Source organism: Pelophylax lessonae (assembly GCF_965119305.1).
Source record: "Pelophylax lessonae genome assembly, chromosome: 2".
Classification (NCBI taxonomy): Eukaryota; Metazoa; Chordata; class Amphibia; order Anura; family Ranidae; genus Pelophylax; species Pelophylax lessonae.
In genome coordinates this window covers 305,266,877-305,285,358 of record NC_138769.1, presented here as the reverse complement: position 1 = coordinate 305,285,358, position 18,482 = coordinate 305,266,877, and the positions used below count along the sequence as shown (strand labels likewise).

At 45.4% G+C, this 18,482-nt stretch overlaps 1 protein-coding gene across 4 annotated transcripts in view; it reads right to left on the bottom strand.

Annotated features, from left to right (window-relative positions):
- Positions 1-18,215, bottom strand: part of ACACA (acetyl-CoA carboxylase alpha) — a 525,165-nt gene extending 506,950 nt beyond the window's left edge. For 2 of the 4 annotated variants that reach the window (XM_082245776.1, XM_082245777.1), the window contains exon 1: positions 17,991-18,190. In XM_082245776.1, the coding sequence (XP_082101902.1) occupies positions 17,991-18,069 (79 nt within the window). In that variant the 5' untranslated portion in view covers positions 18,070-18,190. Of the gene's footprint in view, positions 1-17,990 lie in introns of all 4 variants that reach the window. The other 2 variants (XM_082245775.1, XM_082245774.1) reach the window with 2 other exon arrangements.
- Positions 18,216-18,482: the final 267 nt, after the last annotated feature.

Here is an 18,482-nt window from a genome sequence, read left to right as displayed (position 1 = left end):
AAGTTAAAAGCTGTTAAATGGAACGCCGACTAACTTGGAGGAGCTAAACCATGTTTCTACGGACTTCCTAAGATACACAAGGAAGGTGCCCATCGAAGACTATTGTCAGCGGCATCAATTTTGCCAAATATAACATTGCTAAGTGTGTGGCTAGGCTACTGTCCTATCACCCCTAGTTGCCAACAAGGTTCACCATATTCAGAGCAGAATTTGTCAATGAGGTACTTGGATTGAAATTATGGTCAAAAGTGACAATGGGGGGTCACAGGATGCCACTACCCTTTGTTGTGGAAATGTTATTAATATTTGTGTGCACATTTTTCAGGATGTGTTTTTAGTTAAATTGCCATTATGTCTCCCAGTGTCAGTTTACCAGTTTTCGCTATGCACAGCGAATATGGCTTTAACTGGCTTTGTGGAAACCTTCCATTAAATAGAGACTGCATGCTACTTGTAGCCTGATCATCCCTATAGGGGGTGCTGGTCCGGATCTATGGCAGTGCAAGGAGAACTCCACCGCACAAATGTATATCAGCCAGCCGGGGGCCCCGGTTTTCACTGACGGAGATATGTTTGTGAGGTGGAAATCTTATAGTTGTTATAATATCTGCCCTTTTGCCAGGAATAATGGCTGGTAGATTTCTATTATGCTTGATCCGTATGATTGAAATACTGCTGATATTGTCCGTTGCAGATAAAGTCTCATTTACTGGAACAGTAGCATGATCACTATCAAATATGGTTTTTATGAACTATATTATATAGGATTCACTCTAACAGGTTATGACGGGAGTGCATGCTTGTGAATTAGCGTGTCAGAGTCCATGATAGTGTTTGGAAGCCATGTTTAGTAATAGTGCTTTGTTTCACTTTCACTTGACAGATGGAAAACTCATGCACATGGCTGTGTTTGTCCATAAACATACACTCCCCTTTCCTATTGTACTTTTGAAAGTACACGTCTGTGATTGGTTGTGCTGACGCCATGACGCCACCACCCCTGTAAAACCCTTTTGTTCTCTGACTATAAAATAAACTAGAGTGCTGCCTTAAGCAGGACTGCTACTATGGACATAGACGGTGATACAGTGTGTGTCTGTCTCTCTCTTTGTCGCAGCTCTCTCACTCTCCTGAGAGTTTGCCAGAGAGGAAAGGGGATGAGTCATAGGAGGGCCAATGAGAGCTGCAGAGCTAGAGGGGGCTGGGTGAGGGCGGGGATAACAGGAGACTGCAGAGATCCATGTTTTTTCATTGAGAGAGGAGAAATGTGCAGGCAAGCAGTAATGTGAGTGTGTCTGTCAGTCTGTATATATGTGTGTGTGTGTGTGTGTGTCTGTGTGTCTGTTTATATGTGTATACGCCTGTGTGTGTCTGTGTAAATCCAGGAAGCGAACAGGTAGCATCTTCAGCTGCCCACAGTTAAAATGGCTGCAGACTTAGCAGAGGGGAGATTTCTGCAGCATATTTGGCAAGTACAGAATCACAGTATATATAAAATAATAATGCAAAGTGGTTGGAGGGAGGCTTTAGAATGGCAAGTATGTTTTTATTACAAAATTATGTGAGTAGACTGCAGTTCCTCCTTAAGGAAAAGGGACTTTCAAGAAAATTGAGTGTACATATCTAAAGAGGTGACATCTGGCTTGCAAGAGGTGTGAAAGAAGCCATCTACTTGGTGGCCCTGCCCAATAGCTCAAACCAAATCTCACGTGCCCTTTTTCATCCTGCTTCTGAACCAGACCCCCCGAGGCCCTCTTGAACCGCAAACCTGAGGACTCATTAAATTCTGATTTCCCCCTTAATGACTTACTCTTTTCAACTTTTTAGCAGCTTTTCCCTGTTTTGTCTACTCCTCCACACTGCAGAGGTTTTAATACCACTCCATTATTAGCCTTTGTGGCTTTAGCTGACAATTTATTACTACCTGATGTCATACCATCCTGTGATGTTTTCCATCATGTACTCTTTGCATGTCCAAGTTTTATTATAACTAACTTTTATGTAAGCGGTCTTAGCAAATTATGGTACATTTTAAATGTGCTTCACTTTCTGCTGTTCTTTTCAATACATTGTAAAAACTCAAAAAAAAAAAATATTGAACAAGAAAGAGGCTTTTTATCATTTCCTAACTGATATAAAATCCATAGCAGGGAAGAAAAACCAGGATAAATATATCTCTTAGGCCCCTTTCATACTTGTGAAGAAAGGAGGGGGAAGGGCGGGACTTTAAATGAGGCGCACGGTGGGAATTGCCGTGCGTCTCCATCCCTAATATCAATTGACAATTGCAAAAAGGTTGGGACTTTAGATGAGAGACATAATTTGACCAGACTGATGGAACAAAATAATTACATTTATTGATATGCACAATATTACATGTGGCAACATGATATGTGAATACAGACATCATAAATAGATAGTATAAAATTCAATGGCAAGGTTAAACACCCCCAAGTCAGATTCAATTAAACCAGCATGACAATGTAAAAGAGTAACAGAGTATAAAAGTACATCATATGCCCGTTCGGGCGCGGGGGGGGGGCGGGTGGCCTGCGCCGACGTGTGACGTAATTTTGGCGCCAACACACCGATGGCTGTTTCTCCACCTCAGTGCATTTAGAGGCAGTCCGGTGGATGGTTTGGCAATCTGCCTGCCGTTCCCGCGGGTCCTCATGCATGCACCGACGTGACGCTGGGAGCCTTAGTGTCGGTGGCCAACGGCGAAGTCGGAGCACACTCTCTGCTCACTGTGGTATCTCCTCATTCGGTAATTCACATTTCCACCTCTGTATTTCTCACAGGCTTATGGCTTTTTACTTTATCCAACACTTCACTGTATCAGCACAATTACCACTCGGTTTCAATTCATTCAACCTTTTCACTGGTTTATTTCACCCTCTCACTGGTATACTATATCACCAGTTTTTTTCATTTGTTGCATGGCTACTTCGCTATCTCTTTAGCTACTTGACTGTGTTTTTTACCCACACTTTTTTAGTCTATACCCCTACTCAAAAAATTTTTTATATATTAATATGCAAGTAATATGAAGTCCTTCTATACAATCTAAATAATACATACTCTCATTCATCCCCCTTTACTCATTCCATATAGATACTTCTATACAATCATTTAATATATACTCAGTAATCACTTCCTTTTACTCATTCCATATAGATACTGTGTTTACGTGATTACAAGCATCAATCTCATAACTTTCATCTATATTTCCCTTGTGTGCGGCGTCCTTCGCCCTGTCCATGGACCGTATGCTCCCTCAGCTCCCGTGGGAGGCGTTTGGGTCTCTGCCTCTGCCTCCAGCTTTGCTTTACCGCCAGTCTCACTGTGTAAGTTTGTGGGAATGTGGGTATTATTTCCCCTTCCCCCCCTCCCAGTCTCTTTACCATCATATAACACAATGTTTCTTATACACATTTCTTATAGATATCGATCATATACCTACTCTTGAAGAAGTGGAAAGTTTAGTCCACGAAACGCGTCAGTTATGAATGGTTATGATGTACTTTTATACTCTGTTACTCTTTTACATTGTCATGCTGGTTTAATTGAATCTGACTTGGGGGGTGTTTAACCTTGCCATTGAATTTTATACTATCTATTTATGATGTCTGTATTCACATATCATGTTGCCACATGTAATATTGTGCATATCAATAAATGTAATTATTTTGTTCCATCAGTCTGGTCAAATTATGTCTCATCTAAAGTCCCAACCTTTTTGCAATTGTCCTTTCATACTTGTGCGACTTGGGACTGCAAAGTCACATGACAAGTCATACCCCATGATGTGATTTCCAATGAGTACCATTCATATCTGTGCGACTTCAAGTCGCAGCGACTTCAAAGTAGTCCCTGCACTACGTTGGTCTGACTTTAATGCAACATGAGGTCCATAGCCCTCAAGATTATACAGGCATTACTTCAAGTCCAATTAAATGGCGTAAAAAAAAAAAAAAACGTGACAAAATCACGACAAAATCAAAAGTGTGAAAGGGGCCTAATGGAGTACCGGATAGCAGTAATAAACTGACAGAGGTTCTAACATTCACTTTAAAGAGGTTGTAAGCAAATACCCAGTTAAGTATCCTCAGGTGATACACAGAGATGAAACAAATCCTCCCACATAAGTTGTACCTGTATCTGCAGCCCTCTCTTCTCTACATCTGTTCAAAGTGCTGAATTTATAAAGCTTGTCTGTGAGTTCAGAAAAAAAAGATTGCGGAGCTCAGTGAGGAGAGCTCTGAGAGCGGATTGGATGAAAGAGACACAACCCCCTCAACACAGCTCCCCAAAACAGAGCTAAGGCTGTCAATAGGCTGGAGGTCCCTCCTCTGTCACCATTTTTCTCTTGTCAGGAAAACTTGCTGATAACCGAGGAACAAAGCAGCAGATAGAAATGACACTTGGTGCTCTGGATTGAGACAAGTACACACTATACAGGAATATGCTGTGCTCATATTTCTTACCTGAGGTTTACAAGCACTTTAAGGAAGACATCCACTGTGAGCTTTAACAAAAGTATTAGGGATGCACCGAATAATCGGCGGCCGAACATTATTCGGCCGAAAATAGGGAAAATGGCACTTTCGGTGTTCGGCCGAATAAATCAAAAGGCCGAATAATTTAAGCCGAACAATGTCTCTCACCTCATTGCGGCTCGCGGTCCTCTATTATGTCCTCTGCAGTAACCCTCTGATATGTATGCATTCTCTGTAGCTTCCGCCCTGACCGCGGCTCGCGGCTCCCTTCCCGCTGGTGTCCTGTCCGGCCGCGTAGGGGGGTGTGACGTCACGCGCGCGTCCCGCCCCCTGCTCCTGACTGGCGGCTCCTTGACATTTGGTCCACGCCCCGCCCCCCCTGTTCGCGGCATTTGGCTCTGGCTGCAGTTATAGAGGTATGTGATGTGCAGCTGAGCACATTTGGGAGAGAAGAATACAGTTGCTGGCAGCTGCACAAGCATTAGTGTGCAGACTGCCATATGTTGTTGCCACAGTGCCCTATAAAGTGCCCCTTGACATAAAATGTGGCCATCAGCGTGCCCCTTATTTTATGCTAAGGGACATGCTGATGAGCATATTTTATGTTAAGGGGCACTCTGATGGGCATATTTCATTTTAAGGGGCACGCTAATGGGCATATTTTATGTTAAGAGCAATGCTGATTTAAATGTTTTGTTTTGCCCATCAGAGTGCCCCCTAACATAAAATGTGCCCATCAGCGTGCCCCCTGACATAAAATGTGCCCATCAGCGTGCCCCCTGACATAAAATGTGCCCATCAGAGTGCCCCCTAACATAAAATGTGCCCATCAGAGTGCCCCCTAACATAAAATGAGCCCATCAGCGTGCCCCTTATTTTATGCTAAGGGACATGCTGATGAGCATATTTTATGTTAAGGGGCACTCTGATGAGCATATTTTATGTTAAGGGGCACTCTGATGGGCATATTTTATGTTAAGGGGCACGCTAATGGGCATATTTTATGTTAAAAAATGCAAAACACCGCGTTCGGTATTCGGCCTTCGGCCAAGCATTTTATTATTATTCGGCTTCGGCTTCGGCCAAGAATTTCATTTCGGTGCATCCCTAAAAAGTATCTACTGTAAATTTACCCAACATTATGAGGAATAATAACACTAAAGAAGTCAGAAATAAAAAAGCCATTCAAAACCAACAATAGGCAGATAAAGGCAGAAACATTATAGTATATTGTCAAACATAAGCCTTTGTATACACTACAGTAGTACACACAGCTATACAAGGACACTCCTGTTTACCCTTGTGCAGTTTTATATATTAGCATTACCCATGGCAAATAACCAACCAGATGTAAGCTGTCATTTTCTAGATTAAAGATGGTTCTATTGAATTCATGGCAAGCACTCCAGCTTTGACACTACCTTAAAACTTTAAACCCCCTGTCACCTTTTGGCCATCAACAGACGATATTTGCAGACTATTGCTCAGACAGTGACCCCCTTCCCCACACACTATCCAAGATGTATGTTCTTCTCATCGCCACACCAGATAATTTCATAATGCCAGGCATAACAAAATGGGAGAGGGCACTTGCTAGACCCTTCACAGCCAACCAACGACTAAATATCACTCATCTTGCTCTAAAGTCATCCATATGTACAGTATCTCACAAAAGTGAGTACACCCCTCACATTTTTGTAAATATTTTATTATATCTTTTCATGTGACAACACTGAAGAAATGACACTTTACTACAATGTAAAGTAGTGAGTGTACAGCTTGTATAACAGTGTAAATGTGCTGTCCCCTCAAAATAACTCAACACACAGCCATTATTGTCTAAACCGCTGACAACAAAAGGGAGTACACCTCCAAGATAAAATGTCCAAATTGGGCCCAATTAGCCATTTTTCCTCCCCGAGGTCATGTGACTCGTTAGTGTTACAAGGTCTCAGGTGTAAATGGGGAGCAGGTGTGTTAAATTTGGTGGTATCGCTCTCACTCTCTCATACTGGTCACTGGAAGTTCAACATGGCATCTCATGGCAAAGAACTCTGAAGATCTAAAAAAAAAAAAAGGATTGTTGCTCAACATAAAGATGGCCTAGGCTATAAAAAGATTGCCAAGACCCTGAAACTGAGCTGCAGCACGGTGGCCAAGACCATACAGCTTTTTAATAGGACAGATTCCACTCAGAACACGCCTCGTCATGGAAGTTGAGTGCACATGCTCAGCGTCATATCCAGAGGTTGTCTTTGGGAAAGAGATAGGAGTGCTGCCAGCATTGCTGCAGAGGTTGAACGGGTGGGGGGTCAGCCTGTCAGTGCTCAGACCATACGCCGCACACTGCATCAAATTGGTCTGCATGGCTGTCGTCCCAGAAGAAAGCCTCTTCCAAAGATGATGCACAAAAAAGCCCTCAAACAGTTTGCTAAAGACAGGCAGACTAAGGATATGGATTACTGGAACCATGTCCTGTGGTCTGATGAGACCAAGAAAAATTTATTTGGTTCATGTGGTGTCAAACGTGTGTGGCGGCAGCCAGGTGAGGAGTACAAAGACAAGTGTGTCTTGCCTACAGTCAAGCATGGTGGTGGGAGTGTCATGGCCTGGGGCTGCATGAGTGCTGCCGGCACTGGAGCTATGTACTGTGACATACTGAAGCAGGGCATGATTCCCTCCCTTTGGAGACAGGGCCGCAATGATAACGACCCCAAATCAAACAGTATTGGGTGGAGGTACAAAAAAATCACACAGAAGTTTACGGACTTCCTGATTCCGGGAGACCCTGCCGCCTTGCTACATTGCCCGCAATTTCCCCTTAAATGATATAAGAAAAATGTTCTTTACCACCTGCTTGGTGCTGCCAAGGCCTGCATCAGTCTCTGCTGGAAGAGTACTCACCCTCCCTCTATTGCTATGTGGCTCAACCAAGTCAGGAAAAATTAACGCTTTGGAAGACCTGGTACTGACTGCACAGAATAGAAGGGAAAAGTACATCAAGACTTGGTCATACTGGAACATGTTTATATATTCTGACGAGGGTAAAGCTCTACTGGGAGATCAATCTGGAGATTGAGGCCCCAACACCCCGACTTACCTACTGTGGCACACATGCCACCTATGGCCCAAAAACAACCCCCCCCCCCCATGTTCCCCCCTTTCTCTTCCTCTCTCTCCCTCCCTCCCTCTTTTGGGATTATCCTCTCCAGTGCCTAAATGGCATCTTTTCTTACCTTTACTTTACTTACAAAAAAATATAATAACCATATGTATTTCAGGGCTGGCGTCACCCAAAAATGTATGATAAGACAGTCTAATCACCTACTCTCGCATTTTTCACACGTTCATTTACTACTTGTATCCACATTTATTGTATTTGTGAAACTGTATTTTCTATGTCTGTACATATGTTGTTGACTGTCATACCTTGGTGCTAAATAAATATATTTTTAATAAAGGCCATGTTTTCTAGTTCCTGCAGTTTAAATATGAGCTTGTACCCAGTACAGGTTTATAAGGAGCTCCACTCTGTGTGGAAAAAAAAAATAAAAAAAATAAAAGTCAGCAGCTACAAATCTTGTAGCTACTTACTTTTAATATAAGGACACTTACCTGTCCAGGGATCCTGCAACGTTGGCACCCCGACCTGATTCGTCAATCAGCTTTGGGTGCAGGCGCTGACATTTTAAGCAAGGAAAACTGGCAGTGAAGCTTCACAGCTTGCTTCCTACTGCACATGCGCGAATGGCGCTTCACTTTCTGAAAGGTCCCGCTGTCTTTTTGAACCTGTGCGAGTCCCAGAAGGCAGTGGGGGAAAGGAGGATGGGCCGGAAATTTTGTAGAACGCCGATCTTACCCGGAACTGGGAGCAGGTACCTGTCAAAACCAAGAGGGCATGAACAACCGAAGCTTCCCCTTTTGGGTGGCACTTCGCTTTACTTTGTCAATTGCCAGGCTAAGGTGCCTACTTTGTTAATACATACCTAGTACCTGATCCAATGACAGAACATGAGTTAAAAAAGAACTTCTAGGCATGGGGCAATGTAAAACTCTCCCTCTTTCTACCATTCAGCACCTGGTTCTAGATGGCCAATTGCCAAGACAGTGTTGTCATATGGAGGTAGGGATATGCTTAGCCCCATACAAGTTTAGTAAGCTCTTGCAACAGGTCGGGTGGTGGGGGAAACCCGGCAAAGAAAGAGCTGGCACCTCCATGGCCCATCAAGAAGTAAACCTGTACTTATGGAAGAACAATAGCAATTGAAAAGGTTTTATACCTGATCACCTTGATATTCAGCAAGCATCTACCTACCATCAAAGTCGTTTGATCACTTGCCAATCAAGCTTAAAAAAAATAAAAATTTGCTCAGGTACCCATCATATCACATCTGTGGGGTGGTTGAGACCAATGTGGTATTTATATCAAGGATTAATGTGTCCCTATAGTGAGCTAGAACTAGGAAAAATAGCCAGTTCCTTTGCTAGCAAGAACGACTAAGAATTCATACTTAAATTGGATGTAAACCTGATTCATGAAATTTGAGGTGGGCACATCTATCTGTAGTGTTTACTTATCTCTCCTCAAAGCCTTAAGTCCCATGGGCGTTCTTCTGTTCAACATATCGAATTCAACAATGGGTACTAAACCTATGATTTTTTTTTTCTGTACAATTCTGGAAAAGCTTCCTGGTTGCGTAGCTATGTATTTGGATAGTGCAAAACATAAACAATGGCATCCAGGCTTTTTCCGGGTTATTTTCATGTTTCTGATCATGCGTGGTCTTTGTCTATCGATTTTTACGCATACTGTACTGATTAACTACCTCCCACCCGGGCCATTGTAAATATACGGCGGAGTCTCGTCCTTCTGAATGGACGTTCCGGAACGTCCTTCAGAAGGAGAGAGATTGCGCCGCCGCGGGCACGCGCAGCGGCGCGATCTCGATGTGCCTGTGTCCCTCGGACACAGAGCAACATCATTCGGCAGGAGGGCCCTCTGATTGGCCCTCCTGATCACATGACGGCTGTGTCCAATCACAGCCGTCATGTAATGTAAATAGAGCCGTTGTAACGGCTTCGATCTCTTCTCCTCCTGACAGATCCTGTCAGTGAGGAGAAGATCAGAGGATCGGTGCTGCTGCGGGGGTGATCAGTGAGTATTTCTAATTACTCACTGATCACAGGGGGGGTCTGTGCTGGTAATCAGAACATTGATTACCAGTGCAGCCCTGGGGGGGAGGGGTGCCACTAAGCCACCAGGGATGCCCACCCATGACCACCAGGGGTGCCCACTATGGCCACCAGGGATGGCAAACAGGGCTCAGAGAGCCCCCCAGTCACCTCCCTATCAGTGTTGCCCACCAATGCCATCTATCAGTGCTGCCCACCAGTGCCGTTATTGCCATCTATCAGTGCCGCCCACCAGTGCCCATTATTGCCCACCAGTGCTGCCTATCAGTGCCCATCAGTGCCCCCCATCAGTGCCGATCAGTGCCACCCATCAGTGCCGATCAGTGCCGATCATTGCCGCCCAACAGTGCCACCTATCAGTGCCCATCAGTGCTGCCTATCAGTGCCCATCAGCGCTGCCTATCAGTGCCCACCAATGCTGCATATCAGTGCTATCTATCAGTGCCACATATCAGTGCCCATCAGTGTTGCAGATCAGTGCTACCTATTAGTGCCCATCAGTGCTGCATATCAGTGCCACCCCATCAGTGCCACCCCATCAGTGTGTCCTCATCAGTGCCTGTCAGTGCGACATCATCAGTGCTCATCAGTGCAGGAAAAAACATATCTATTTACAAAATTTTATAACCTAAACAAAAAAACTTTTTTCTTTTTTTCAAACTTTTCAGTCTTTTTTTATTTGTGCACCAAAAAAGAAAAAACCTGACGGTGATCAAATACCACCAAAAGAAAGCTCTATTTGTGGGGAAAAAATGAAACAAATTTGGTTTAGGTACAGTGTTGCATGACCGCGCAATTGTCATTCAAATTGCAACAGCGCTAAAAGCTGAAAATTGGTCTGGGAAGGAAGGGGGTTTAAGTGCCCAGTATTGAGGTAATTAAACGATTGTTGTTTGCTAGGCTATCGTACGAAAAAAGTTTTCGTGTTTGTCCCTTCAGATTTTGTTGGACGAAATGTCGTGATTGGCTGTCAAAAGCTGAGTACTAACGATCAGATTATCGTGCGATCAATTCGAAAGCAATTTTTTTTTTTTGTGTGTGATTATCTGATCATGTGTACGAGGCATTAGCCCAGGGTCGGGAACCTTTTTGGATGAGAGAGCCATGAACACCCCATATTTTCACATGTAATTCCGTGAGAGCCATACACTAGATTTCATGGGTCGGGAACCTTTATTTATTATTCATATTTATGGGCCGCAGCTATACAGTGAGTAGATGGAGCTGTGTGAAAGTGCCTGGAGTCCGGTCGGGAAGAGAGCAGAGCAGGAAGGTATGCAATAAGGCCAGAGTGGTTAAGCGCCTGCAGGCCTGCGAGTAATGGAGGTGAGTATAGGCCCTGAGAAAATGGCGGCCGGCCGCTGAAGGCCTCAGACGTGGATGTGAGAGGCAGCTCCCGCGGGTCCCCGAGTGTCAGAGGGGAAGGAGATCGTGTTTGTCGCGGCACAGCGAGCAGATGGCAGGTCTCCTTACCGGGCGGTGATTGCCAAGGTCCTCAGATGCACAGCACACGAGCTGGCAGCGGTACCGCGAGTAGGCCGCGGGGTCCGTAGCGTGGCAATCCGGTCACCCAGAGGCGAACTGAGGGTAGCGGTGGGTAGCCCACAAAGTGTACCGTCGAAGGGTGCAGAAATCTCCTTGGCACGGGGCACAGCTATGCGGATGGCACTGGATTGAGTGGTAGACGCGGCGGAGCTCTGGAACTACACGTCCAGTGCGGCTCACGTCCGGACACGCCCCACTTTATTAAAGATTTGTCTGCGAGCCAGATGCAGCCATCAAAAGGGCCACGCCTGGCTCGCGAGCCATAGGTTCCCTACCCCTGCATTAGACAATGAAAGTGAAACCTTTACTAAAATACACCAATAACTAGGTCTTGTTAAACAATCTATTCAATGTACAGAGGTGGACAAATTTGCTGGTAACATTACAGCTTATTGAAACAATGTTCCATTTCTCCTAAAAAGAGATAAAAACAAACAATTGTGCCAAGATCTCTAAGCAGCTTGATTTTCCTGAGACTACAACTGAAAATATCAGTAAGAAGTTAAACCATTTAACTACTGGTGCAATTTTTTAAAATGTGTTATTATAATCTGCATTTTTTGCTTAATATTACTGAAAATCACCAATTATACATTTTTCTAAAAGCAGAGACCTTGGAGAATAAAATGGTGCCAGTTGCATTTTTTTTTGTTGCACAATTTTTTCGTAGCTATTTATAAAATGCATATTTTCAGGAAAAAATACACTAAAATTAATTTGAATGCAAACAACCATGAAGTTTGTTTTTCATGAAATATAAAAAAATTAGGTTGTGTCATTTAAACATATCAAGCCTTAAAACTGCATTCACTTGTGAATATGCAAAAAAAAAAAAAAAAAAGATGGTACCCGAAATTCTCCATAGACGAAACTTTATAAATCCTTTACAGGTTATCAGTTTACTGTAAACCAAAAAGTGATGGTCCTAGAATTATTGCAATCACGCCAACAGTTACATCGATACCTTGTGTACCCTATGCTGCTTGTATGCATTGGGCTATATATGTTTATTTATTTTTTTTATTACAATTTTTTTTTCTCATTTAAAGCGGAGTTCCACCCAAAAGTGGAACTTCCGCTTTAGGTAGTCCTAGCCCCCTGACATGCCACATTTGGCATGTCATTTAGTCATTTTTTTGGAGGGGGGGAGCGGGTACCTAGTTTTGACAGGTACCCGCTCCCACTTCCGCTCGAAGCGCTGCGGTGCCCTGAGCGGACGTTATCCTCTCCCCCTCACTCCCTGCTATCTTCTGGGACATGTCAGAGGTCCCAGAAGATTGCAGGCCAATCAAGACATGCAGAACAACTCGCGCATGCGTAGTGCGTACCCGGCTGTGAAGCCGCAAGCTGTCACAGCCTGGTGCCCACACCAGTGATGCCGGTGCCGCCGAGACCAAAGGGACAGGATCGAGGCTTCGGGCGGCCGCATCGTGGGACAGGTGAGCGTGTGTTTATTAAAAGTCAGCAGCTACACTTTTTGTAGCTGCTGACTTTTAATAAACACAGAAAAGGCTGGAACTCCGCTTTAACTTTATGCTATCATAAGAGGGCGAAACAAGCATAGGCAGATAACAGATCCTCTTTAGAGAGACACTAGGGGTGTCACACTTCCGTACACATCGATTCGGCGCCGAGTTCTGTCTCCTGTCCGAGTTGCTCGGGTTCTCGCCTATCCGCCCTGAACCTAGGTACAGTATTAAGCATTTGCACCTTTGTGTTAATGTTCGAGCAATGTGTCTTCACGTGGAAGCTGGACCCCTCTCTTCCAGTGGTGTTCGCCCCCCGTCTGAGCATTTCATATTCTTTGTGTTGTTTGATCCTGTCTTTGCTCTCCGTTTTTTCCCTCTGGCTGTAGAGATAAATTTAGTTTGGTTTCTGTCCGTGGATCCCTTCTCTTCCTGTTGCTATGTGGGTCTTTCTCAGCATTGTTTCTTGTAGTTTGCCTGAAGCTGGGTGGCTCCTTAGATCCTGCAACTCTGGCACACCTTCGCTTGCATGTGGTCACACTGCTCCCACATCTGTGAGGACCAGTACCCGGGTCCACCTGTTTAGTTGTTTGCCTGGCCCGCTAGATTTTGAGTTTTCAGTCCCAGGCGGTCTTACCCACTGATCATGACAAGGGGTCTTTTAGACCCTTAATGTCTCCTCTGCCCTCCACTGCAACTAATCAAGCACAAGTATGCTTGATTAGCTGCACCCTCCGCTACAGTAGTTGGGGAAAGACAGCTGTCAACCTGGAAGCGACATAATACATGTTGCTTGTGATCCCAATGGTCGCAGGAGGGATTGGGAAACTGATGTTTTCTGATCACCTCCTGCTCTCAAAGCGCCGGCAGTTTACCACGGTCCCGGCCTCCCTAGGCCAGTGATGGAGAACCTTGGCACCCCAGATGTTTTGGAACTACATTTCCCATGATGCTCATGCACTCTGCAGTGTAGTTGAGCATCATGGGAAATCTAGTTCCAAAACATCTGGGGTGCCAAGGTTCGCCATCACTGCGTCTAGAGGAATAGGGGAGCCTGGGAACCACTTAAGGTGTCACAGGTGGTGATGGGGGGGAATACACCTTTAGAGCCCCGCAAAAGTGATTTGGTGAGTTCTGGAGCTCTTTAATCTGTACAAGTCACAATGAAATCTCATCTCAATCTGTCATGGAATTCTGGAGAGAAACATTCTGCCCAGTGTCCGAACACTGTCTCAGTCGCAGGCCATGGATCCTGCAATGAGACAATGATCCAAAACACAAATGATCCGCCCGCGATCCGGAGATTTATTGAAAATCGCGGGACGCCTAGCGTTGCCCGTTGATTTGCAATAGTCCCCCAAACGCCGAGCGATGTTGCCTCGATTTCCGCCTGCCGAATCGCGGCAACATCGCGCAAACAAAATCGCGGGACGCAATACGCTCCAAAGAAGTACAAGAGCTTCTTTGGAGCGTATTGCGTCCCGCGATTTTGTTTGCGCGATGTTGCCGCGATTCGGCAGGCGGAAATCGCGGCAACATCGCTCGGCGTTTGGGGGGCTATTGCAAATCAACGGGCAACGCTAGGCGTCCCGCGATTTGCAATAATCTCCGGATCGCGGGCAGAACCGCGGCGGTTCTGCCCGCGATCCAAACGCTGACATGTGAATGCAGCCTAAAGGTTGTAGAACAGGATGTTAGGTTACAGTAGGCCTTTACCTCATAAAATAAACGTACTGATTTTTCTCTTCCTCCTCCCTCAGCCTGATTAGAAGTAGGTTTTTATTTTTTCAGGGAGTGGGTACCTTTTTTGGTGGTACCTGTTCCCACGTCTCGGCAAATTTGATATCATCTCCTGCCCACAGTGTTTTGGGGTAACATCACACATCATTGCAGGACCAGTCTCACAGCACTTAGCAATCCCACGTATGTGCAGTGGGGAGCCAGTTGTGAGCCGCTAGGAAGTGACAGCTGGCTCCTAAAACCAAGATGGCAGCACAGAAGGACAAAGACCATGAGAAGCATCGTATGTTGGGAAGACAGTGCAGGACTGCATGGGCTAATATCTGGTTCCTAAAAATCAGCAACTACAGAATTTGTAGCTGTTGGCTTTTAAATTCTCCAAACCCTGTTGAAGTTCCTTTTAACCACTTAAGCCCCGGAGGACTTGGCTGCTAAAAGACCAGGCCCTATTTTGCAATTCGTGCACAGAGCTTTCTTTTGGTGGTATTTGATCACCTGTGCGATTTTCACTTTTTGCGCTATAAACAAAAAAAGCGACAATTTCGAAAAAAATAACAATATTTTTCAAATTTTTTTTATATGAAATTCCCAAAAAAAAAAAAAAATGTAAAAATCTAAATTTAACATTTTAGGCCAATTTGTTTTACATATGTTTGGTAAAAAAAAAAAAAAAAAAAAAAAATAAAAAAATCGCAATAAGCGCATTTTGTTTGGTTTGCGCAAAAGTTATTGCGTTTACTAACTAAGGGAAATATTTTTGTCATTTTTATTGTTTTTTTTTTTTTTTAACGAGTAATGGCGGTGATCTGCGATTTCTTTTGCGGGACTGCGACATTGCGGCGGACAGATCGGACCCTTGACTGACATTTTTGACACTTTTGGGGGTACCAGTGACATTACTACAGTAATCAGTGCTAAAAATATGCACTGTTACTGTAAAAATGACACTGGCAGGGAAGGGTTAACTTTATTAGAGAGGGGGGGGTTAAGTGTGTCCCTAGGGGCGTGCTTCTAACTGTAAAGGGGCATGGCTAGTGATGTGCCCACAGAGACATACGATCCTACATAGCAGGACCGTATGATCTCTGCAGTTAGATCAGGGAGAATGACAGGCGGCTTGGTTTACATTAGCCACCTGCCTTTCTCCCTCTCCAGCGGGAGATCACGAGACATCGGAGCCGCCAGTCACTCGTGCGGGGACCTCAGTGAACGGGCGAGGGTGGGAGCGCGCCTCCGTCGACGCGCGATCAGGCCTCTGCAGGCTTCTGGGCTACGTCGCTTTGCCCAGGAGGGGTTGACTGCCGCAGTAAATATACTGAGGGCGGTCGGCAAGTGGTTAAAAGTCAGCAGCTACAAAAAGTGTACAGAAAGTGTAGCTGCTGACTTTTAATAAACAACCACTCACCTGTCCCACGATCCAGTGGTGTACTCACCCCAGCCATGTTTGCCCTTTTTCCTCCCTTGGCGGTGCCAGCATCTCTACTATGGGCACCCAGCTGTGACAACTTGCAGGCTTCACAGCCGGGTGTCCACTGCACATGTGCGAGCAGCGCTGCGCTATGTGACTGGTCCCAAAGTCATCTAGGACCTGTCGCGTCCCAGAAGACTTTGGGAAGAGGAACTTCTGTTAATTTTGCCTAAGGCTACTGGAATGGAAGTGGGAGCTGGTACCTGTCCCAAAAGCTCTGTTTAACAACAGGAGTCGGGGAGGAGGCCTTAAAGTAGAACCTCCACTTTTGGGTGAAACTCCGCTTTAAGAGTTTACTACAGTTCCAAAAAATCTGGAAGTGAAGTCATGTGTTGCAGTGGGTCTGTATTGTATTTCTGAATGACAACTTTACTGATTAACCATTTCCTGACCACCTAACTCGGAATATAATTTATGATTTTGCCATTAAAAACTATTGTTATGACAGCAACTAACTGCCATAACCCTGTTATTGTTTTTTCCCTTAGGCAGCCGGTCTTTAGGCAAAAGTGGTACCGGGGGTCGATCTTGCTGCAAGATCACTTACATAGGTGGGGGGAGAGGTTCCCCCCCCCCCCCCCCGCACTTCCTGGTCAATTCTGACTTTACTGTAACCGTCGGTAAGCTCTGAACCAATCTGATGTGGCCGATGGCTAGGCAGGAAGCCGAGTGAGGGCAAGATAGGCCCCGCTCTGTTCTTTGCCCTTAGAGGACCTTTGATGCCACTTCTGGTCCTCGGGCAGATAGAAATGATTTTTTTTTTTTTAAGTTAAAATTACTTTTTTTTTTTTGCTGTGATTGTAAAAAGTCTCATTTTTTTTCTATAAAAATAAGCATACTTACCTCCTCTGTGCAGGTGGATTTGCCCAGAGCAGCCCAGATCCTCCTCTTCTTGGGTTCCTCTTTGGTGCTCCTGGGCCCTCCCTCCTGTTGAGTGCCCCTACAGCAGGCAGCTTCCTATGGGGGCATCTGAGCCAAGCCACAGCTTCATGCCCATTCAGACACAGAGCCGTGGCACAGCCCCGTCCCCTCTCTCTCCTGACTGGCTAACTGACTTTGACAGCAGCGGGAGCCAATAGTGCTGCTGCTGTATCTCAGCCAATCAGGAGGGCGAGTCCTGGATGGCTTAGACCAGGGGTCTTTAAGCTATGGCCCTCCAGTTTTCAGGAACTACAATTCCCATCATGCCTAGTCATGTCTGCGAATGTCAGAGTTTTACAATGCCTCATGGGACGTGTAGTTCCGCAACAGCTGGAGGGCCGTAGTTTGAGGATCCCTGGCTTAGACAGTCGTGCACATCACTGGATAGAGATGGGGCTCAGGTAAGTATTAGGGGGGCTGCTGCACACAGAAGGCTTTTTATCTTAATGCATAGAATGCATTAAGAAAAAAACAGACTGCCTTCACAACCACTTTAAAGGTAAATGAGAAAAAGACCCCAGATCTCTCAATAAAGAGGACCTGTCATGTTTATTTTTTTGAAAATCATACGATCTGGTATCGTATGAGAAAAATATAAGTGCTTGTCCTACCGGATGAACTGTCGTGATTGGTTCTCAAAAGCGGTGTACTAACCATCAGATTATGGTATGATAGCTTTGACAGTGGTACAATTTTCTGATTGTGTGTACGGGCCTTTACACTTAGTTTATGATCGTCCAGTGCTGTATATGTGTGCAGTTGTCAGATGAGCCTGTCAGGTGTCACCCTGTACAGGTATATGTCCTGAAGTCAGTGATCAGGAAGGTGTCCCCATGTCATTTTGGGGCACAGGAGCCATCAGTCCAGTACGATGATCGGAGCATCCCTGATGCAGAGACATTCCCCTCCACCGAGGACCGGCTGAGCTTTACTGAGCAGATGGAGCGTGACATTAGAGTACCAGGTCACCATGTGCTCTTCTCTAGGATCATCATCATCATCATCATCACACTGCTCATGGCCCATGGAAGATGATCACACACAGTCCCCCATGTATTTCTCATGATGACATATAAAACACATTCCTGATCAGCACTGTATATATATTATATATATATGATGGCATGCTGTATAGATTGACAAAACAGAGCTACACACCTTTAGGCCAAACGGTGAGAGAACACATAGAGCTGTCAGCACAGAACACACAGCACTTTCCCCAGCCATTCATCCCCATTAATTCCGATCCTGCCGGGAATTATCCAGCATGACGCGGTCTGCTCACCTGAGATCACACACAGAGTCCAGCAGCAAAAGTCAACAGAAACAGAAGCAAGCCAAACACAAGATGATGCTACTCAACCGACTCGGTACAGGTTATTAACTCCCCCCCTAGACCCGCCTCCATTCATAGCAAGATCCGCCCCCCGTGTGTCAGCCTCAGCCGAAGAGTGGTGTGATCGGGGTTACTTCAGTGCGTACACACTATAGCTCCGCCCCGGGAACCGGCGAGCTCTCGGGTGCTGATTGCTCAGGGCTGGCCAATAGGAGGCCGGGCTGGGCCGCGCCTACATCCATCGTCCGAGCTCTCAGAGCGAGCCTGCCAATGAGAGGCGGTGGGCGGGGCGGAGCTGTCATCCTGACACTATC